Here is a 23,674-nt window from a genome sequence, read left to right as displayed (position 1 = left end):
TAGAAAGGAGTGGTGTGGAGTTTAATTTGGAAGGCAGAAAGGTCACACAGTGGAAGGGAGGTCAGTAAACAGACGCCCGTTACAGAGTCGTCCTGACACGGAAGGGAGGGTACTTCGCTGGCTCCCCACCAGCGCACGAGTCAGAGCCCCAGCGAGTGCAAATCTGAAGAAAGTCCACGTGTCCAACAGGCTGCACGTCATAGCTCTTCTCCAGGGGAAATCAAAAAGTGAACCTAAAAGAAAGAAGTAGGAAGGTAAGAGGAGACATCCAAGGTATTTTAAAATGTCATATGATACAGACAGTGCCCCCAAAGTCTGAGCAGTATTTAAGCCAGGCTAGAACCAGAATAAAGCAAATATTTTTCACTAAACATTTCATACACTAATCCATAAAAATTAATATTCAAATCTGAATTCCCAGCACACCAAGGTGAAGAAGCTGACTAGGAATCAGCAGACATGAGTTCTAACTCCACTCTAGAATCCATCAGCTGCGAGCCTTTATGTAAGTCCCTCTGCTCTCTCAGCCCTGACTTAAGAGGTAAGAAGGCAGCAGTTTAGCCTAAAGAACTTCTCTGGGTCTAGAAAGCTAATAAAGCACTAACTTCTAGTTTGGGGGGGTGGGGGATGAAAGAAGAAAGAATTCAAGAGAGAAAAGTAGAGAAAAATTCCTAATCTCGGATTTAACAAAGGAAATACAGAAGAAATATTTTTCTGTATCTTTAAATATTCATTTAGAGATAAGTTTATCTTGGGGAAGAATGTGGAGAGTAACACCAAGAAGTGTCCACATGGCTGCCAGACTCGGATGAGGCTGGGATCTGGAAGCCGTGAGGTGGGCCCTGCCCGGCAAACTGGGCTTCCTTTCTGGTGCCTCCAGGAGAGCTGGGCTCCGATACAGGTGCAGTCAGAAAGGAGCCCCCCACCCCCCAGCACCGGGGCCTCCAAAGTCTCCAGCCACAGAGTCGATCTTCCTGCAGCGAGCTATAAAAATACTGTAATTATCTGTGTATCGTGACTTGAAAAGGGCTGAGAAACGCCACCTTTCAGAAGAGCGCGGCTACCTCAGTAGGTAAAAGGGCATCACCTTATTTTGTGTTTTGGTTCTGAGCTGGAAATTCAGTATCAGAGCTTAAAAAGAAAGACCTTAGACTTCTAGCCAGAGTGCTTTCATTTCACTAACAATGATATTTAGAGAAATGCTACATAATTGCAGAACATTCCTGTATCAGTGGAATTGTGAGAAATGTGTAGAGAACAAAAACAGGGAACAAAACACACCCACAATGCCAAACAGGAACAAACAGACCTATTAAAACTCATCTTTCACTCCATCAAATTCTTGAAGCAACAGCCTATGAATGACTATGACACCAATTCGAACGGCCAAGGTGTCTCAGGCCCGAGAACAGGGCCATTTCACAGAAGAGCTCTGACACACGATTACAAAAGAAATCCTGTTTAGGATTTCAAGTCAAGTTTGAGATTCTATGATGTTAAAACATTTAAATCTAAGATATTAGAGCTGGTCCACCCAGAAGGCAAAAATGACTTGTCTCTTTGATAGTGGTTTTCAGAAGATTCTATTTCCAAAGTCCTGCTCCCTTCTTTTAAGGCAAAAATATATTTACCAGGCACTATGCTAAAAGCACAGATTCTAGGATTCTTTGAAATGTTAGCTCAGTAAAATTGGACTGCTCAACAACTCAAAAGAATTGTTTCCACTGCCAACCAAGAGATACAGTTTTCTCCTCTGATAGAAAGACATTCAAAACAGAAGAAGCTACTGAGAAAAGTTAGCACGACTTCGTCTATTTCACTCACGCAGAAAAGACAGCACCACTGATCAGTCTATTCTAATCATCTTAAAAGAAAGCAAGGCACTACACAAAGAACTGTTAAAAATGATTATTCCCTGTACAGATACAAAAGATAATGCCAGACAGGGTCACTTCTATTTGGAATCTGTATTCCACTCCAGCACCATCTCTATTCAGACACTAGCACCGAGCTATCAGTACATATTCAAATACTGATTTTCCTTCAAATCCATCTGGTCACCCAATTAAAACTGAAATTAGATAAAATATGAATCAAAAATCATTCTGTGGAAATTCTGGGATCAGAGCTCAATTTCAATCACTACAATTTCAGAAGGCACAGATAGTACACTTCTAAAAATGAAAGGAGCTTTAGAGATCAGCTCATCTTGCCCTCTCATTTACAGATGGGGAAAGTAACCTGGGAGACAGATCTCTCCAACCTCACGGCCACCAGCCACGGGCAACTATTTAAACTTAGTTAAAAGTAAGTAAAATTCAAAATCCAATTCCTCCATCACTAGCTTCATCGCAAATGTTATTAAGCACATGAGCGGACTTTGAACATTTCCACATGGCAGAGTCCACGGTTGCCCTGTCTGGATAAAGTCGGGTCTCTTGGCTTTCTCCCGGATCGCAGCAGCAGAGGCAGCCGACTCTGCAGAAGCACCTGACAGGGCCCGACTTCACCCTTTCCTATCACCGTCTCCTGGTTTTTCCATTTGTAAAAAAGTTTAGTATTTTTAACAAAAACCTTATAACTATATATATATAGTTATATATAAGTCTCTAAACATAACAGACATGGAAAATAAAACTTCTGAGTCAAAATGTCTGTCAAGTCCCCAGTCAGTTACTTACTAGTCCCAGGGCCTAGACAAGTCGAGTGAAATTTCACCTGGGTTTAACAACCTCAGGTGTAAACAGGGAGGCTGCCTGTCTGCCTGTGTCAGAGGCTGGGCCGTGGGGGTCGCATGGACCATGTGTGAAGTGAACGTGGAATGGAGGCTAGTCCTGCCAGCCTGGTGATAACTATAACATAGTTCACAAATACTGTCTACTGTTGTAAAAGTGGCCTTGCATAAACACTGCACATTTTATCACAGACAGTCACACTTTCACGTTCCTCCAAATAGCTAATATGGATAGAAGCCAACAACTGAAGAAAAGAAAAAAAAAGAGCAAAGCCCAACTAAGGATCTACACAAATAGCCCAATCCTCCTCAAACACAATGGGAACAATCATGAATTCTAGTAATCAGAAGCCTGAACAGCTGCAAGAAACTGATGAACATCCAGGCCAATCCCCCAACTGTGCAGAAAGGGAAACCGGGGTGAGGGACAAGCTTATTTGTCCAACTCCACAATGCGCGTCTTCCAACCCAGTCTCGTGTTTATTTTTTCCTTGGCTTCTTTTTTCCACAGCACTTTCCACATGTCTTAGCATCCACATAACTAATGATACAGCTATTTTATATAGCATTTTCTTGCAGTTAAAAATGATTTATTCTGCATACACTCATTCAACAAACATGCATTGTGACTGCTAGCCGGTACTAAGCCTCAGTGGGCGAGACAGGGAAGTGAATCAATAGTTTCATAACAACGCGGTAAGTGCAGCATCAGAGACATGCACCGGGCACCCCCAAGGGCCCCAGCGGAGGCACCTGTGAAGCACTCGGCCGAAGTCGACTTGGAACAGGAATCACCAAGCTGTAAAAATGGAGACAGTAAGGTGGGGAGCCAGAGCAGCAACGGACTGCATAGACACAAACCTACTCAATATTCTCTCTCTCTCTCTCTCTGGTAGCTTTAAATGGACCAAATACAAAACACTCACCAATTAGAGAGCTATCAATTAGTGTGTTTGTTTAGTAAATACAATAAGCACATTCAAGGTTTTCAGAATAACAGGTAAAGGATTAATCTTGCCCTCTCGGGGAAAAAAAGGGTGGAAGAAAGATCATACTGTGTATAACTCAAAATATGTTCTACAAATTTAGAATAGTTCCCTTTTTAAAAATTGTATTTTCTTTTCTTTTTATTTTCTTCATTTAAATTATTTTATTGTTTTTCCATTATAATTGTCTGTATTTTCTCCCCACCCCTCCCCCCACCGGCTCCAAACCCACCTCCCTCCCCTGATTCCACCCCTCCCCCTTGGTTTTGTCCATGTGTCCTTTATAGTAGTTACTGAAAACCCCCCTCCCCACTGCCCCCTGCTCCCACCCCTCTGGCTATTGTTAGATTATTCTTCATTTCAATGACCCTGGTTCTATTTTGTTTGCTTTTTTTCTTTTGTTGATTATGTTCCAGTAGAAAGTTCCCTTTTTGAGAAGTTACTTGGTGGCTCAACCTAATTCACTATATGATGAAATGTCAAAGAGAAAATGAAATTTTTTAAAAGCCCCCCCAACAAAAAATTAAAGGAGGTCATATTGAAAGCAAACACAGTCCTGGAACAAACCAAAATGGAGCTCGGGGACTGACAAGATAAGGAAAGGAAACAAGCCCTGCGCAAAGTCTTTCCCACGTGACGAGAGCCTTGGGCCACTGGAAGGCTCCAGGCCCTCTGAACCCAACTCAACCCTGCCCACTTCTGGCCAGAATGTAAAGAAATCCCTACCCAGCATCTAAACCCACTTGGACCTCTGCTGCCCTCCTGTGACTGGAAGAAAATAGGTTTTATCACAAAGACTTCAGGGGTTTCCTCCCCAAACTCAACTTCTCTTATGCTTTGAAGTACAGTCTCTCAGCACATGATATGTACAATCCAGTAGGTGGCAGTATTACCTAAAGAATAATATTTAGACTCTTCCTAAAATAATTCTCTAGATTATTATACTTTGATTAATTTGAAAAGCCAATGGTAATTACATATTTATAAATAGTACTGCTTGTCAGAGTTATGTTCTCCCAGCACTGTGGCCTCCTTGCTCAATCCAGAATTAAACACTATCAATTTTTAAAGACCTGTGGGAGGATGGCCTCCATTGTAAAAAACAAAGCGACACGAACAAGGTTTTAATACCAGCGTCAGCCAAACTATCTCCACTGGCTGAGAGCACTTCCAAGCTCAGGTCGGACCTGTGTGCCCACTTCCCTTCACCCTCTGATCCAGGGCCCGAGTTCAGGAAATTTCCTCCCCAGACTGTGACCCAAACTATGTCCCTCTCTTCTTCTATTCCCTTTGGAACACCTGAGATAGTCTGTCATGCTTTTTTTTTTTTTTTTTAATAATTGCACAAAGACATATGGAAAAATAAAACAGAAAATAACTATAGAAAGTGTGTAAATTTTTAAATATTCAAGTCTGCTGCTTTTAAATGTTCCCCCAAACTCATGCAACAGCGGCACGTTCCAGGTGTTTGTTCTTTTATACCCAACTCGCCATGTGCCTGGCAAGTACGGGGAATGTTCAGTCTGTTTTGTTTCACCTTCTGAGTCGGCGTAAATATTGAGAATTCGCTTGGAAACTGCTTTAAATGTTGTGTTACACTGCATACAGAACTGAGTTGGAGGCACATAAAAAGGACAAATAGATGTATGTTAAAAATTAAGAACAGCACAGTAACGTAGCAGTTAAATAAAGGCCCTCTGTGGGCAGTCCCCAGGGAGAACGTACTCCCTATAAAATGATCTGACACCGTGGTCTGGGATTAGAAGACTCTGCTGGCCCGCGGGCCCATAACTCCCAACTGAACAGGTGGCTCTAGGTCGTTAGAATAGTCTGCAGTCACAGTTTCTGCTAAGCCTGCTTTTTTTGGTCTCTGTTTTTGTCATAACTGAAATACTAAGCTCTGTGCAGCAGATTCCTCCTCCAATCACAACAGCCCTAGGAAATAATTCTCCATGATCTGGTATCTCCCTGAGCCCAGAAAACATCCCTGAAATGTTTATGCTGTCGCTTTCTTAAGCATATACATGACTCATCTAGAAAAAAATAATTTGATAAATCTAGAGTAAGGCAATCAGAAGACTTAAGACCTTTCTAGCAAAATTACTACCAGGGAGCCCAGGAGCTACTCATGATGTTTGTAGGGGCAAGGTCAGTGATGGTGGGTAGGCTTTCCAGCTGCACTCAGAGAGTCACCATTTGGTCAGACACCCCGTCTGCTGCTTCCACACAGTGGGAAGCTCCCTCTCCACTCCCACGGCACTTTGTTCCCATCTGTAGTGTGGCTCGAACGATGCTGTATTTAACTGCTGTGTATGTATGCCTTCTCCCCTACTATAGGGCAGGAGCCACGTTTTACTCTTCTTTGTATTTCCAGTAATAAGGCGTCAACTGGCACATAGAAATGCCAGAAAGGGGAGGGACAACTCAAGTCCTGATCGGTTCTCCAAAGAGTTAAACTGTATTAGAACAGTAGGAAAAAAATAGTATAAAAAGTGATTCCCAAACTTTCAGTGCAGTGAACAACCTGTCACCTTACCACCATCAAAAATGAAACAGAAGTGGTTTTGAGGCAGTATCAATAATGAAAAGAATCTATGTAATGTAAGTAACTAATTAATTCATGCCAGAAATTGAAGTATAGTCATTGTCACATTATTGCATTCATTTAGTAATGGTCAAAGAGTTTGTATGGTCTTTTCCATAAGGTGGCTCTAGTAGTGCTTAATTGTCTTTAACTTCATTCAGAACCATTGTGTTAGACTGTATTGTCACAAGCCGTCATATCAGCATGCATTTAAAAGAAACATCAAAATTGGTGAATTTTTGTGTAGCCATTTTGATATTGAAGATGGAAGGAAATATGCAACATTTTCAGCATGTTATGCTTTATTATTTCAAGAAACATAAAAATGCAACTGCAATATAAAAAAAAGTTTTATGCAGTGTACGGAGAAGGTGCTGTGACTGATCAGACATGCCAAAGTGGTTTGCGAAGTTTTGTACTGGAATTTCTTGCTGGACAATGCTCACAGTCAGGTAGACCAGCCAAAGTTGACAGTGATCAAATCCAAACATTAATTGAGATCAATGTTATACCACACGGGAGATAGACAACATACTCAAAATATCCAAATCAATAAAAGTACTGGTGAAAGTGAAAAATGTTTCTTTCATTTTACCAAAAAAAACACGGACTTTTTGGCCAAACCAGTACACAGTTGCTCTAATTTTTGTGTTGGATTTCTGATCAGCACATAAATGATAGCTTTCCTAGTGACAGAAAAAAGTTGATCCTGGAATATTCTTCCCCCAAATAGAACATTTCCTAAGGCTCTCTTTTCTCTACCAAGCAGTAAATGCAACAACACTAAATTCTGTAGTGAAAAGGCACAGGAAAGAGTACACTCATTCACCAGTGAGCTATGTGGGGTACTGACGCAGCACCAGACTAACAGCACCACGGGACTAAGGCACTAATCTGCAACTAGCTATGGCCAGGGAAGGCCACTGGATTGTTCTGGACCTGTTTTCTTTTGCTTTTTTAAAAAAAAATTTATTTAGGTACTTTTGGAGAGAGGGGAAGGGAGGGAGAAAGAGAGGGAGAGAAACATCCATGTGTGGTTGCCTCTCGCCCATCCCCAACTGGGGACCTGGCCTGCAACCCAGGCACGTGCCCTGACTGGGAATTGAACCTGGAACCCTTTGGTTCACAGGCCAGCGCTCAATACACTAAGCCACACCAGCCAGGGCTGGACCTCTGTTTTCTCATATGCAAAATAAGTGTTGCTATATATAGAGTTTGGAAAGCACTAACGTACTTCTTAGAGCTTCCAGATTCTGCTTGGAAGGGCGGGATAGAGAGGAAGGCATACCACACATAAAGGAGAGTCCAAGTGAAGATGACTCTTCAACTGGTCAATGAAAACAACTCCAGCTCCAATGCTGTTTTATATAGAGAATCTATATCAGAGTTTGTTTAGAAAAAAAGAGCTCTGCCCTGGCCAAATGGCTTAGTTGGTGGGAGCATCATCCCGTACACCAAAAGGTTGTGGGTTCAATTCCTGATGAAGGCACATACCTAGGTTTCAGGTTCAAACCCTGGTCCGGGTGCATACAGGAGGCAACCAACCGTCGATGTTTTTCACATCAGTGTTCCTCTCTCTCTCTTTCTTTCTCTCTCCCTTCCCCATCCCCTTCCTCTCTCTCCCAAAATCAATAAACATTTCTTCAGATGAAAATTTTAAATTTTTTTCTAAAAAAGAGAAAGGGTTAAAAAAGATAACTGCTAAAAAAGAAAAATAATAGTAAATAAAACAACTAGCATCTCATACTATATTCTAAAATGTTCTCCCAAGCTAATCCAATTTCCCCTTTTATTTCTCCTTTAGCATACATCTTAGCAAATGGCCACAGTCATTCATTCAGCACATACTGGACATCTGTCAGATGTAAGCACTGTACTAGATACTATGGAGACAATGGCCCAATATTTAAAGCCATCAAAGATCAAAATCAGAAAAATTACAAAGCAAATATAAAAGCAAAACCTACAATTTTTGTCTCTTCCAAGATCTCAGAGTTATTTTCATGGAGCTACTGGTGCAGAAATTTATGTATTAGCTACAGGCAAACTCCCATTTTCTGTTATCTTAATGATTTGCAGAACAGTGAGAAGAGAAGTCAATGACCAAGAGCAGCAGCACTGATGAATCATGATAATATTAATGCATACTTTGCAGACTGATGAAAAATTCTGCAAATGTCTTATCAGCAATATGGGAACCTTGCCAACCACAATCAAAACCAGGCCTATACAATCTCCATTTCTAAAACCAACATGGTGGGGCAAGGGCTATGATCCCTACTTACATTCTGATGGTCTCCCACTCCTCAATTAAGCAAACAGGAAGGAGTCAGCCAACGAAGTTCATGACAACAAGGTGCAGGATGGTGCTGGCAAAGAGAAAATCAGCAAAGGCTCGTTCCGGGGAGATGCCTTGGAAATCAGCTTTGTTCTGTGGGTTGATCTGTATTCTCAGACAAACTGCAGAAGAAGTAAAACATGAAAATTATTATCTAGAGGTATAAAACAAATATGACTGTTAGTCAACACACACACACCCTATGACACAGCAATTCCACTCTAACAGAAATGATGCATAAACACAACAAAGGCATTCACAGGAATGAAACCCATGACAGCCCCAAACTGGAGAGTGAATATCTATCAACAGTAACACGGACAAGTTATGGCATGTGCACAACAGAACACTATACAGCAGTGAAGGGGGCAGGGGACACGGAGGGAGGTGGTAAAAAGGTACAGACTTCCAGTTATAAAATAAAGAAGCGGTAGGGATGTAATGCACAGCATGGTGATTATTCTAACACTGTTACATGATATACAGGAAAGTTGTTCAGTGAGTAAATCCCATGAGTTCTAATCACAAGAAGAAAATTTTTTTCCTTTTTTATCTTTTTATTGTAGCTATATGAGCAGATAAATGTTAACTGAACCTCTTGTGGTAACCCTTTCACAATATATGTAAATAAAATCATCCTGTTGTATGCCTTAAACTTATATAGAGATGTATGTCACAAAACTGGGGGTGGGGGGAATCAGCAAACAAACAAACAAAAAAGAACTTCCCAACGTGGATGAATTCCACAAATATAATGTTGAACAACACAATCCAGGCACAAAAAAATACATGCTGTGGAATTACACTGACCTAAACTCGAAATGAGGCAAAACCAACCCATGGTAACAAATGACAAGCCAGGAGAGTGGCTTCCACTTTTCACAGGAGGGTGACTAGTAAGGCGCGCGGCAGAGGCCTCTGGGGTTCTGGTCACGCTCTGGATCGTGAGCTGGGTGGTGGCTAGATAGGTGAGTTTAAAACTCATCAAGGTGTGCATTTAAGTTTTATGCTCTTCTTTGTTAAAGGAAAAAATACAACTTCTCAGAGCTAGGCTAAAATCCAAAGGCTTACTCAGAAAAATTGTATCTATAACCAAAAAATCTTTAGAACTCTCTTATCGCCCAAGTTTATAATTATACCTAGATTAGAAAGTAGTTGAGGCAGTAACAAAGGGGCTGGATTGAATGACACAAAGTTATAAAACTAATTTTCAACAGACTGTGTATTGGATAGCAGAGATTATAAATGTAAGATGCTTATCTGTAAAGACCTCACAGTTGTAGAAAATCTTTGATCTCAAAGTTCTAGCAGCTGCTCATCTCAAAAAAAAGGCAAAAGACCTCAGCTACACTAACTTTGACAGAGAGCTGTCCACTGCCACATTCTACACCTTCAAAGATTCCAACCTGATACATTAGCCACAGTCACCAACCATCTGACATGAAAAGTGTGCTCCCGGAATAAACTTTCCCACATCTTTATGCCCGTGATACACAATCACACTGTGTAAGAAAACCCAAATCTGCTCCAGGCTGGCATCCATCCTGTCACTAATCAAGAAAAGGAAATGAACTGAAATCTAACCCAAAGGTCGAAAACTACCAGACTTCTCCACAGTCCATCACCATGGCAACAGTTTTCATTATGCGTAAACATGTAAACACTGTAGAGCACCCCTGATCTTTTCAAGCACCTGGACGCTTTGAAGTATGAAGGACACTGACTGAAGCAAGGGCAACCGATTAAAATCCTGCTGTGGATGGAGGTCAGACTGGTTCATGCATTTCAGAGAGCAGCTAGCAATATTTATTAACATTTAAAATGTTTGTACCTTTTGACTAAGGAATTTATCTTACAGAACAATGACATTCTAACAGCATGTTTGTAAAGTTGGAAAAAAAATGAAAAAGTCCAAATGTCATCAAGGGGATTATTTAAATAAATTACACTACGTACATGCATGAAATCCACGCACTCATTCAAAAGAATGATTTAAATGTCTCTAGGTTGAGAACAAAGATATCCAAGACATATTACATGAAACAAAGCAAAAAAATTATTCCATTCTACATCCCTCCATTTGAAAATTTGTGTGTTTGTGTGAAGATAGAATTATTTTCTCATTTATTTTAGTTGGACTCAAGGAAAATCTGGAGAAAGAGACAGCAAACTATTAATAGTGGCTATCAGGGTGGAGGACAGGGTCGTGTTTCAGGAAATGTGAGGGAACAAAAAGAGAAGCTCCCAGAGGAGGTGGTAAAACAATCAACTGATGTGTCATCCTTATCATGATCACAGTAACCCCAGTTACCGTGATGACGACACGGGTTGTTGTCCTGCTGAGATACAAAGGACCCTGGAGGTCATAAAGACCAATACTCCGTTTAGGCATAAAATGCCCAAGAAGTGGTAGGGGTGGGCGTGCTGGGGGGAGGCTGCATAAATCACCTGGGAGTATGCTCCCCATTCCAGAATCTGATAAGCCACGCCCAGTGGGGAATCACAAACCTTCTAGAGTCTACAGAACTCTATGTCACATCCCTCGGAAGCACTGGGGTACACGAAAGGCAAAGCACACCTGTTCGAAAAGCTCCTCCACCAACGATCCTTCGGTCTTCCCCTGACCACTTCCAAAGTCGGAAACTTCCACTTCCTGAGGCAGCCTCTCCAACTTTATCTGTTCTAATTTAACCTAGCTCCTTACATATTTATTCATTCAGCAAAATATTAAGTGAGCATCTATTATGTCACACATTGTCCCAGGTGCTAAGAATATGACACAGAACCAGACAGATTAAGAGTATGGGTCAAGGAACTTACACTCCAATGAGGAGAAACATAATAAATAAATAAACAAATAAACAAGGAAATATCACGTAGTAATATGTACTATAAAGAAAATAAAACAAGGTAATAACGCAGTGACTGGGAAGCTACTGAATATTTATTTTTTTATCTGGTGGTCACAAACCTCTCCAAGAAGGTATATTTAAGAGCAAAATGTGAAAGACAGGAGCCAACCATGCAAAGATCTAGGGACAGAGCATTCCAGGGAGCAAGAACAATCCTGACATGTTCTTGGCATGACAGGTAAGACCAACCAGACTATAGTGATCAAAGGCAAGAGCGGGGTAGCTGGGTGGGAAGGTTTAGTCTGGAGTTGCGTATCAGACATCAAGTGGAGACGTCAAGTGAGCAACTAACTGAATTTACTGATTTAAAATTTAAGGAACAGGTCAGAACTAAAAATATAAATGTGGTAGTTGTAGTTGTAGACATTAAATTCACCTATAAAACAAAATACAGAGAAGAGAAGGTGTCAAGAACCATGCCCTCTGACAGAGAAGCACTCAGCACAAACAGTAGGAAGGAAAGACCAATGTGGTGAGAAGGAACGAGATGAGTGTAGCTCAGTAACAGCTTGGAGAAGAAACTACTCCACACAGAGGGAAGCAGCCAACTATGTTAAATGCTAAACATTGCCAAGCATTCAGGTAAGGTGAGGTAGATGGCCATTACATCTGGCAAGAGTAGTTTTACTTGATGGAAAAAGACCACCACCAAGAGGTGGTTAAGGAATGAATGGGAAATCCAAATCAGCAACTAGACTCTTCTTTCTAGGATTCTATGATGATGAAGGAAAAAAAATGGAATGAGAATAGGAGGAGCTCCTAGGGTCAAATGAAAATTTTTTAAATTAAACAATATTAGAACATGTTTGTATGATATAGAGAAATTAGTGATGCAGAATGGAAGGACAACTGCAGAAGCAGAGTCCTGAGTGAGCAAGAAGATTGGATCCTCTGTACACGGGAAGCCTTTGACCAGAAAGGGACACATCATCCGCCACCATGGGAAGTCAGTCAAAGAGTCGGGATACAAGTGCAGCCGGGCTCCTGATACTTGGTGGGAAAATGACGGGATTCCTGCCTCCTTTTGCAGTGAAAATAAAGCAAGATCATCAACTGAAAATAAAGGAAAAGAGGAAATACAGAAGAGAGTGAAAAGTTATAAAGCATATTTTAGAAAAGCAAACATACCAGGGAAGTACACAGGACTACTGGGTAGGGCTGAGTGCCCCTTTGTGTTCCTATGCGCACCAATACTTATCCATCACAGCACTACATCCATATTTACTCATCTGTACCTCCCACTACATTATAAACATCATGAGAATAGAGACCATGCCCTGGGTGGTGTAGCTCAGTGGACTGAGCACCAGCATATGAACCAAAGGGTCACCAGTTGGATTCCTGGTCAGGGCACTTACCTGGGTTGCAGGCCAGGTCCCCAGTAGGGGGTGCGTGAGAGGCAGCCACACACTGATGTTTCCCTCCTTCTCTTTCTCCCTCCTTTCCCCTGTCTAAATATATATATACACCAGTTGTGTTTCTCAGTTGAATCCTCAGTTTCTTGGCAGAGAACCTGGCATGTAATTACTCAGTGTTTCTTAAATTACTACAGCAATGCTCACAATTTAACATATGTAGTGATAAGCACTGAAGATGCAGAGATGAAAAGACAGCCCCTACCCTCAAGAGGTGCACACTTTCAGAGTGAAGATGGACATGCAAACAAAACAGTATCAAAGTGCCATCTATGTAATTTCTCTCTCTCTCTCTCTCTCTCTCTCTCTCTCTCACACACACACACACACACACACACACACAGCAAAATACAAATATAGAAGAAAAGACATCTATGCTGGGTGAGTCAGAGAAGGATTCCAAAGGGAAGTAGAACTTGAGCTGAGATGTCTAAGAAGTGAAGGAATTTTCCAGACAGTCAAAGCAAAAGTAAAATAGCTTGAGATGTTCAAGGGAGTAACAAGTTAACTCAGTAATGCTGGAGGATAAAGTACAGAAGGCAAAGGCAAGAGATGAAGCGGAGGTATGAACAGGACCACTTCATGACAGAACCCATATACTGTGCAAAAAAATTGAGATTTTTCTTTGGGAACCACACAATCAGATCTGCAAGTCAAAACAAGCCTGCAAACACCGTGGGAGATGGACTGGAGGCTGGGAGATCAGTGTGAGAGCTTACAGTAGTCTGAACACGTGCCAGTGTCAATGGAGCATAAGGAGGTAGCGACAGATCTGAAACTGATTTAGAGTACTCTCAGGCACAAGGTTGGCAAACTTCAATCTTTTGTAAAGCAGTTATGAGAGATAATATAAAGGCCCATAAAGCTGATGGGTAATTCCAAAAAATTCTGGCCTCCAGTCCACACAGCCAGACCACTCCCAGAACACATTCTGGATTAGGCCTCCTTGCCTTTCAAATCAAACTGCTTTTGTATTCATAAACTAGGGGAAACTAAACTATTTTTAATCCAAAATTGTTTCATATAGATTAGAAAACAGAATAGACCAAAGTTGTAAAATAACTTTAAAGATTATTTCAAGACCAGACTTATTTTAAGGACAGTCTTAATGTTTTCCATTTATCCCTCCTACACAATACTTGAAAAGAGCAGAAAGAGGGATTTTAGGTAAAAAAGGAAAGCAGAAGGCCTGCCAACCCTGGAATGTTAGTCTGAAAAACGGACAGATGTCCTCCTCTAGAGGTATCTAACCACAAGATAAACAGTCAACTGCTGAGGATGTCTGAAATGTGTAGTGAAGAAAAATACATTCTACCTCTGAGTTCCTTTCAATGCCTACTATACTGTACACTGATCAGAAAAAATTTTTTTCAATGCCAATTTTCTTGAAAATTTCTGATTCCTTCTTGAAACAATGGGTAAGTCTCCAAGGCATAAGGGAATAGAAGAAAACAGACCATTTTCATCAGGCCCAAATAATACCAGTCTTTTTAAAAGTGTGGTAGCATTCTATGCTGATTTAAAATGTATTGATCAGGACTTCTGCCAAGATGGAGGCATAGGTGGAAGCACTTTACCTTCTCACACAACCAAGTTTAAAAACAACAAAGTTTTAGCAACAAAAACGCAGCCAAACCACAGAAAATTGAACTATACAGAAGTCTGACAACAACGAATCCTTCAGCCAAACCAGTAAGAGGGGCAGAGCCAGCAGCAGAGCAGGGTCGGGCAGAAACGATCCACCGGACCAACCCGGGCACGCAACCCTGGCACGCTGGCAGCCGTGGGCGGATCCCAGGCGTAGAGTAGCGGGTGGACCCACTGAGGGCTGACTACGGTCACACATTCACAAGCAGATAAACCAGTGAAGGAGCAAGCAGTGAGACAGACTGCGCAGGCCCCAACAGCAGGAAGCAGCACAGGGGACCACTATTGTCCCTCTCTGACCCCGCCTCCTCATACAGCATCACAAACCAGCGACCTGGGTGGCCCCGCCCTGGTGAACAACTAAGGCTCCACTCCTCATAGGTAACAGGCATGAACAGATCAAAATATGGCTCAAGAACAACTCAGAGCCCCAGAGCCGATAGATCTAAGTGATGAAGAAATAGCCAAACTTTCAGATGCACAGTTCAAAACACTGGTGATCAGGATGCTCACAGAACTGGTTGATTTTAGTCACAAATTAGAGGAACATATGAAGGCTAAACTAATTGAAATGAAAGGAAATGCACAGGATACCAACAGTAATGGAAAGGAAACTGGGACTCAAATCAAAGGAGTGGACCAGAAAGAGGAAAAAAATGACCAAACAGAAAAGGATGAAGAAATACGAATTCAAAAAAATGAGGAGAGGCTTAGGAACCTTCAGGACATCTTTAAACGTTCCAACATCTGAATTATAGGAGTACTAGAAGGGGAAGAGGAACAGCCACAAGTGGAAAACTTATGTGAATAATAAAGGAGAATTTCCCCAATCTGGCAAAGGAAACAGACTTCCAGGAAATCCAGGAAGCTCAGAGAGTCCCAAAGAAGTTGGACCCAAGAAAGAACACACCAAGGCACATGTCATTACATTAGCCAAGATTAAAATGAAGGAGAGAATTCTAGAAGCAGCAAGAGATAAGGGAACAGTCACGGGAACAGTCACCTACAAAGGAGTTCCCATCAGACTGTCAGCTGATTTCTCAAAAGAGACCTTACAGGCAAGAAGGGGCTGGAAAGAAGTGTTCCAAGTCATGAAATCCAAAGACCTACATCCAAGATTGCTCTATCCAGCAAAGCTTTCATTTAGAATGGAAGGGCAGATAAAGTGCTTCTCAGACAACATCAAATTCAAGGACTTCATCATCACCAAGCTTTTATTATATGAAATGTTAAAGGGACTTACCTAAGAAAAAGAAGTTAAGATGAACAGTGAAAGGACAGCAAACTCAACAGTTATTAAGAACCACACCTAAAACAAAAGCAAACTAAGAGGACAGCTAGATCAGGAGCAGAACCATAGAAATGAAGATCACATGGAGGGTTAGCAACAGGGGAGTGGGAGAAGGAGAAGGGGGGAGAAGGTACAGAGAGTAAGTAGCATGGACGGTAGGTAGAAAATAGATAGGGGGAGGGCAAGAATAGTAGGGAAAATATAGAATCCAAAGAACCTAAGACACATGGTCATAAACAAAAGGGGGGGAATGGTGGGGGAGGGGTATGCAGCGTAAAGGGGAATTAAGGGGGGAAATAGAACAACTATAATGGCATAATCAATAAAATATATTTTTTTAAAAATAAAAATAAAATGTATTGATCAATTTTCAAAGAATATTTGCAAATGCTGTATACACACATCCAGAAGGAATGGAAGAGAACAAACTGCCGAAAAGAAATTAGGGAACCACACTAAACAACTTTTCCCTCCAATTGATCCTATATGCTAACACCAACTTTCAGTCCCTCCCTTTCTCAGAACCAATTGTATGGGAAAATATATTTGCCAATGATACCTCCAAAAGTTTGGACACCAAAATATATAAAAAAACTCACATGGCCCCATCCCAGAAAGACAAACAATCCAATTAAATAATGGACAAAGGACCCAAACAGACACTTCTCCAAGTAGGATTACAGAGGGCCCAGAGCCATATGAAAGAATGCTCAACATCACTAGCCATCAGTGAGATGCAAATTAAAACTACAATGAGATATCACTTCACACCGGTAAGAATGGCCATCATTAACATATCAACAAACAACAACTGCTGGTGAGGTTGTGGAGAAGAGGGAACACTAGTGCACTGGTGGTGGGAATGCAGACTAGTGCAGCCACTGTGGAAAACAGTGTGGAACCTCCTCAAAATATTACAACTGAAACTGCCTTTTGACTCAGCAATTCCACTGCTAGGATTATACCCTAGGAATCCTTAAACACCAATTCAAAAGAACCTATTGCACCCCAATGTTCACAGCAGCGTGATTTACAATTGCCAAGTGCTACAAACAGATTAAGTGCTCATCAGTACATGAATGGATGAAAAAAACATGGTATTTACACAATGGAATGCTGTGCAGCAGAAAGAATTCCTACCTTTTGTGACAGTATGGGTGGAACTGGAGAGCATTATGCTAAGTGAAATCAGCCAGGCAGTGAAAGACAAATACCGTATGATCTCACCTATAAAGTGGAACCTAATCAACAAAACAAACAAATGAGCAAAATGGAACCAGAGATATGGAAATAAAGAACAAACTGGCAGTAACCGGAGGGGAGGGGGGAAGAGGACAACAGGGGAAAGAAGGGGAACGGTCAAGTCCTCTAGGTATAAAGGAGACATGGAAAAAGACAACGGGGAAGGAGGACTGAATGTCTGAGGTGGGCAGGTAGGGCAGTGGGAGAGTAACAGGGCAGGGGCGGGGGAATGGGGACAACTATAATTGAACAACAACTTTAAAAAAAGAAACAAAAGTCTCTCCCTTACTCAAGTTAAAAAAAAAACAAAACACATCAGATGCTTTCTTATTCCCTACAGGATGAAATTCTAATTCCTTGGCCTGGCACTCAAAGCTCTAGCATGCAGTAGAGCCAATCAACATCTACAATTTCCTTTCTCAGCCGAACTGGCCTCCTCCCTTCTCTTCTAACAGGAAACACACCACAGGGAAGTTTAGAATCTCCAGCACCATAAACAGGTACAAGGCTTCCCTTCCCAACAATCAGAACAAAGGATAAACTTCAAATACAAATTTCCCCTTAAAACTAGTCTCCTGGGCTAACAAATGACAGAGGGAGTAAGGTCAATACTGTCCAAAGAGAAATGTAAATGATACCCTTCTGTGGTAACTATGAATTGTCATTGTCATGAATCCTTTCTTTTCCTAAAGGTACTTTCATTCTCTGGCCCAATTACCTGTTACTAACAGTTTCAGAAATCCCCATCCCCCCAAGCAGACTCCATGGTTGGCATTGTCCTAGATCCATCCACCTCTCTCATTAGAGAGGAAAGAAGGAAATCTGTCAACCCTCCTTTAGCCACAACAGCCTTAAAAACAGGACTTGGCAAAAGAAAAAGTTTTCTGTTCAAAAAATCTTCTGATTTAAGCACACTAACAACCTACAACTCTAGTCCACACCCACTCTTCAGTGAACTGCAGGCTTCCACATAGCCCTGAGGTGTCATTTGAACCCTAGAAGCTGATGAAGTCAGGGTGATGTCAGTATGGAAATGTCTTCTTTTTTTAAAGTCAGATATGAGCCCTGCTTCTCAAGATTCCTTTTCCTGTCTGGCTAATAGAAATTTCCTGTGTGAACAGTATTGGGGGAACAGAGGGAGAGCCTTTAGCAAAGAGGGTAGGGTGTCTGGTGCATCTGATGATGGCACTGTATCAACTCCTGAAGGCCAAAATGCTGCCTCTGAGAAAAGGCTCTTGGCCACCTAAGTCAAAATTCATAGATAATGAAATACCCATCTGATCAACAGGCTAGTTCACAAGTCATCAAGTCCTTAGGTTTAAGTTCTGAAAAAGAGAGAAGGTAGTATATCTGAGTCTGAACTAGAAATTTGAATGCATATAAAGCATTCAATAGATACATAATTAAAAGCTGTAATGAAGTCTCCACTGTAAGTGAAGTCTCCAGACCATTTTACAGCTATATTTTGTCTGTATCCCAACCAGACTGTAAACTAGTGTTGGGAAGGAAACACATACTTGATGTATCTGTTACAGACCAGGGCCAAGGAGGGTAGGATATACTATTTCCAAAAGGACCCCCCACTAGGTTCGCTATGCCCGCCACCAAAGGAACTTCTCTCAATGCCTGAGATTTGTGAAAAGGAAATGTTTGTTTAAACCTATACAGACTTAAAGTAGTGACCTAATGTCTTCATTAAAATATTAAAGTCCTTAAGGATGCACACAGACGCACACAGTCCTTCCTTCTCCCCCTGTCCTAATCTGGGGTACCATATCTCAAGAAAAAAAGTAGAAGTCCATGATTCAGGCTCCCAGCACCATCAGCTGTGTCACCACCAGATCTCCAGTTGATCCAAAGCCATGTGGCACCTTCTCAGGGACCACCAGCAAGAGTCCTTTCACCCCTTTTCTTCCAGGCAAAGTCTCTCCTGCTTCCTAAGCCACCTGGCATAAGGGATCACCCCAAAGCCACGTGGTTCTCTCCCTACCAAAGCTGCAGGGGTCTCAGAGTGGGGGGTCCCACTCTGCCAAAACCACGTGGTTCTCTCCCAGCATAGCTGCCAAGTCTGCGTTTAAATCCTCCCACCAACATTCCTCTGCAGCCCCATTTCTGACTCCTCCTACAATCAGTTATGCCTGCCAGCACTCCTGTATTATTCCAAGTTTACTGGGCTGCCATCGTGAGTCTGGGCAGGCAGGGCCCCATGGCATGGAGCCAATCTTTTCCAAGCTCTCATGCAGGTGCTGGAACCAGGGGCAGCTGCCCCCCAGTTATATCGTGGGTGAAAGTCCCTTCCATCCCCTTGGCTTAAAGAATGGCCACAGCTATTTAACATATCTCTGAAACCAGTTAAAGATTACAGATATGTTAAATGACCATGCCTGAGGTTAACTGCAAAGCTGGTGCTGTACAAAACAGCTCTGCATGTTCCTGCTCCATGTGTCCCTTCCCCCAACTCACACCTGTGGAGGGAAGGGGTAAGGACATCCTGTGTATCTTTCTACTATTTCCTGGACACCTTGAGTTCTGGACCCCATTCCAAATCCCTATTTGGGCCCCCCCTCTTGGCTGCACCCTGTTACATATCCCCACAGCATTTGGTGGACCAATGTGATTAGATTCAAAATAGAACTGATAGCCTGAATGACAACGATCACTTTGGAAAAAAAAAACATGCCTGGCTGGTGTAGCTCAGTGGATTGAGCGTGGGCTTGCAAACCAAAAAATCACGGTTTGATTCCCCGTCAGGGCACATGCCTGGGTTGCAGGCCGGTTCCCTGCAGGCCAGTTCCCAGCAGGGGACGCATAAAAGGCAACCATACATTGATGTTTCTCTCCCTCTCTCCTTCCCTTCCCCTCTAAAGATAAATAAATAAAATCTTAAAAAAAAAAAACTAACTTTATTAAAAAAAGAAAAAAACATGAGTCCTGGCATGTTTTTAAATTCATAGAACAGGCTATAGCAGTGATTGGCAAGATCCACGAAGTGGCGACCTATTAAATATGAAATGGACTGCCTAACACTCCCTGACTCAACTGACTCAGTATTCATTGCATCCCTGTTGAGCAAGAAACAGATTTTTTGGCAAAAATTTATGGGAACAGTCAGCTCTCATTAAATATTACAGTTTCCAGTGTATCAAGTGCTGGGAATCAGAAAAAATAATAAAGCTAAAACAGAACTATGTGAATAAAAACTTTGTTCAGGATAATGACATAACATCTTCATCCACAAGACATAAGTAAGAACAACTAAAAGCCAGTCAAGCAAAGGATGATTCAGCAAGCAAAGCTCTCATATTTATATTTCTTACACTGTTCATTGAAACGTTTCGCCGGAGGTTAGTAATAATTGGGCCACGGTGAAAGAGATGCTTCTGAGTTGGGTTTTCCATTTTAAAAGTCTACCAACTTCCAAAGGGTGTTAAAGTGAAAGTTGGTATTGGCGTTTTCCCTGGACCAATATGAAGTGAAGCGGATCTCCAGGTTGAGCAGCAACATTAAGGTAGTTTCTTTACAGATTTAATTCCAGCTTCTAGGCGGTTGTTTGGTATTTGGTATGTGACAACCTTTCGGAGCCTCAATGTCCCTATTCACAAAAAAGTCAATGCAGGTTCCTCTCACAACTTCACGAGGGGGTGATCTGATATAAAGAGTATTGAGGATAAAAGCAGCGCACCAAAGTAACACATTATTACTGCGATTACTTATAGAATCATTACCCGCTAGGATGAAGCTCCCCACACAAGAGATGAAGCCCGAGAGGAAAGAGTTGAAGGGGAAGGTCCCCACGAGGAGACAATAACCGAACTGCAGCGCCCCGGTCAGCAGTATATACAGAAGGTACGCGTCCAGCAACTTCAGGCGCTGAGGAGTGGTGCTCAAGTACTCTTCTAAGAACCGTGAGACCACCGACATGACTGAGGCCGACATGACTGCGAAAAAGATACGCCAACCTGCGCTCCGGTAACTCCTAGAGGACTCGACCACCACAACGGATGTAGCATTTGCGCGTGCGCACCACAGTAACCCAACTCCGCCTTCCCTGATTGGCCAATTTGCACAGGCGTAGAGGTGGGCCAAAGCGCGAAACAGCTAATGCGCAGACGCAGAATACATCAGCGGGAGAACAACAGCCCGAAAACGCTAATGCGCCTGCGCACTAGGACTCAGCCGGGCAGGAGACGTGTACTTCTTCCGTTCTCTTACCGAGTCACTTTAGTGACGCTCACAGTTGCTCTGGCAACAAGGAACTTTGGAAGGAAGAAGAGGAGTGGTATTACCGCGGACCGCGTAGCTACTTAAGGGTTCCGGCTCTCTCTGGTCCACCCGCCTCCTCAAAGATTAACTGGTTCTGTTTTGAATCAAAGCCTGGCGCTCCCACAGGTTCAGTACCAGCTCGGCCCTAACTCTGTTAAGGGCTGTGATTGTAAATGCTTGTCCCCTATCGTTAGAGCAAGTTAGGTTAGTTCACCCCCAGTGAAAAGCGCTGCGGCGAATCAAGGCGCAGGCCCTAGTTTAGAAATGGTTATTGAGATAGGAAGGTGAGACGCTTAGGGAGGGACCGAGCTTGACCCAGCTGGGCTCGGGATCGGCCCTAAGGGTGCTTACAAGTAAGCGCTGTAGAACCTAGGCCCACAAGCATTCATTCATTCATTCAGCAGACATTTATTGGGCATCTTCTCTGGCCTCACGTTGTCTAAGTTGTAGGTACTTTCCGGGGAAATCATTACAGTTGTAAAAGAGCAAGTGTTGGGGGAGAGAATAAACCCAGGTGGCCAGGAGTAAGGGATGGTGGTGGGAACAGCTGATTAACTTGAGTTAGAGTAAACGCAGTTTAGCAGCGGTCTACTCCTAAGCAGGTCTCTTGAACGTCGTGTAGGTAATATCTCAGGATGTCAGTGCTGAAAGTCTCCCAAGAGCATTGCCTTGGTTCATCCTTTATCTACTACAACTCGTAGAGGAAACTGAAGTTTTGAGCTTTTTACTCAAAGAAGTAGGAGTAACTATATTTAGCGTTTTAACTTTTTTACAAAATAAGGTCCGCTTTAATTTTAGGCTTTCGCTTCCCGTTTGGTTTCACGTGAATTTGATAATCCAGACCTAGTTCATCTCACCTTTCAGATGCAAGTCACACACAACCAGGTAGTTTTTCCGCTTTTTAATGACTTAGAGCTATCTTTGGTACTCAAGAAAAATGCCCAAAACAAGTGAATGATAGCGTTCCTTCGTTTCCATTTTTTATTTGTGTGTAGCTTGGAAAAATCTATCAGCATCAACTAACGTACTGATTTCAGTTGTGGGCAAAGCCTTGCTTAAGTTCTGGAGAGAAGAAAAATAACCCATGTCCTCAGAAAGCTATACAGTCTGTTTAGAGAGATATATTTATATTTACACCCGTACAGAGGTTTGCACTGCTGTACGAATTTAAGTTCACTTAAAACTCTCTGATGTCGCGGGGGCGAGAAAGGGGGGAACGAGTGGACAACTAGGCCGCTTTCTATTTCAATATAATATGGCAAGAAGCGGAAGTTTGTCTGATAAGCCGAAGCTTTGTCCCTGCTTCATCGGCAAGTAGGAGGATAGCTTCCTCACCAGTATTAACCTCACACTTTAAAGGCTAGGCTGATGCTTTTTAATTATTCAAGGAGCAGATTCCTAAGAGGGGGTTCCATTCTGTCAACCAGGCTCCTTCCAGCAGTTTCTCCCTTATGTTTTGTGGGTCTTTGATCTGCAGCAACTATTATCATTAGCATCTCCACAGGAAATCCCAAAATGGGAAAATGGAAGATATGAAAAACATCAAATTCACCTACAGAATACATTCTTTTCTGAGACCTGCAAAGTCAAACAGCAATATAATGAACTAAAACTTCTCAGGACTACTTAAAACAGCAAGAATGTGTTTTATTATGTGTTCTATAATCATTGAAACATTTTTGATAGATCAATAGGAAATTGCTAATACTCATGTTTCAGTAGCTTAAACAGTGTCAATAGTTTAAATCAGAATGGTAATATATGTAAAAATTCATGTCTAGAGCAGTGGATAAGAGTACATCCTCTAAATCAGACAGTCCTGGATTTGAGCCTTGATTCTGCTGTTTAGTGGTGATCTGATCTAGGACAGGTTAGTATGACAGCCTCATTTTCTTTTTCTATAAACAGGAAATGACAATACCTAGGTCAGTGGAATGATGTAATGACTAAATGAGATGTTAAGCATTAAGCTTGTAGCATAGTACTTAAAACAGTGAATGTTCATTAAGAATTTGCTGTTATTATTATTAATCCTGGTAACTATTTCTGCTTCTCCTATTTCTCTGAATAATTAAAAGTTGGCCAAACCACACAGCCCCAATATTTTGGGCATACAAAGGATGACTCTGGAGCCCTGGCCAGTGTGGTTCAGTTGGTTGAAGTGATGTCCCTAGACCAAAAGGTCCTGGGTTTGATTCCTGGTCAGGGCACATGTACAGGTTGTGGTTTCGATCCCCGGTGGGATCTCTACCCATCTTAGGT

At 42.1% G+C, this 23,674-nt stretch overlaps 1 protein-coding gene across 1 annotated transcript; it reads right to left on the bottom strand.

Annotated features, from left to right (window-relative positions):
- On the bottom strand, nucleotides 1-21,168 carry DAD1 (defender against cell death 1). Its single transcript, XM_037129158.2, has 3 exons — nucleotides 20,875-21,168; nucleotides 8,590-8,764; nucleotides 1-233 (listed from the first exon to the last, which is right to left on the bottom strand). The coding sequence occupies exons 1-2, from the start codon at nucleotides 21,083-21,085 to the stop codon at nucleotides 8,634-8,636; spliced, it is 342 nt and encodes a 113-aa protein (XP_036985053.1). The 5' UTR covers nucleotides 21,086-21,168; the 3' UTR covers nucleotides 1-233; nucleotides 8,590-8,633.
- Nucleotides 21,169-23,674: the final 2,506 nt, after the last annotated feature.

Source organism: Artibeus jamaicensis, unplaced genomic scaffold (assembly GCF_021234435.1).
Source record: "Artibeus jamaicensis isolate MK-2021 breed Jamaican fruit bat unplaced genomic scaffold, CSHL_Jam_final contig_887, whole genome shotgun sequence".
Classification (NCBI taxonomy): domain Eukaryota; kingdom Metazoa; phylum Chordata; class Mammalia; order Chiroptera; family Phyllostomidae; genus Artibeus; species Artibeus jamaicensis.
Note: the sequence above shows the minus strand (reverse complement) of the source record. Positions and strands in the feature narration are given on the sequence as shown.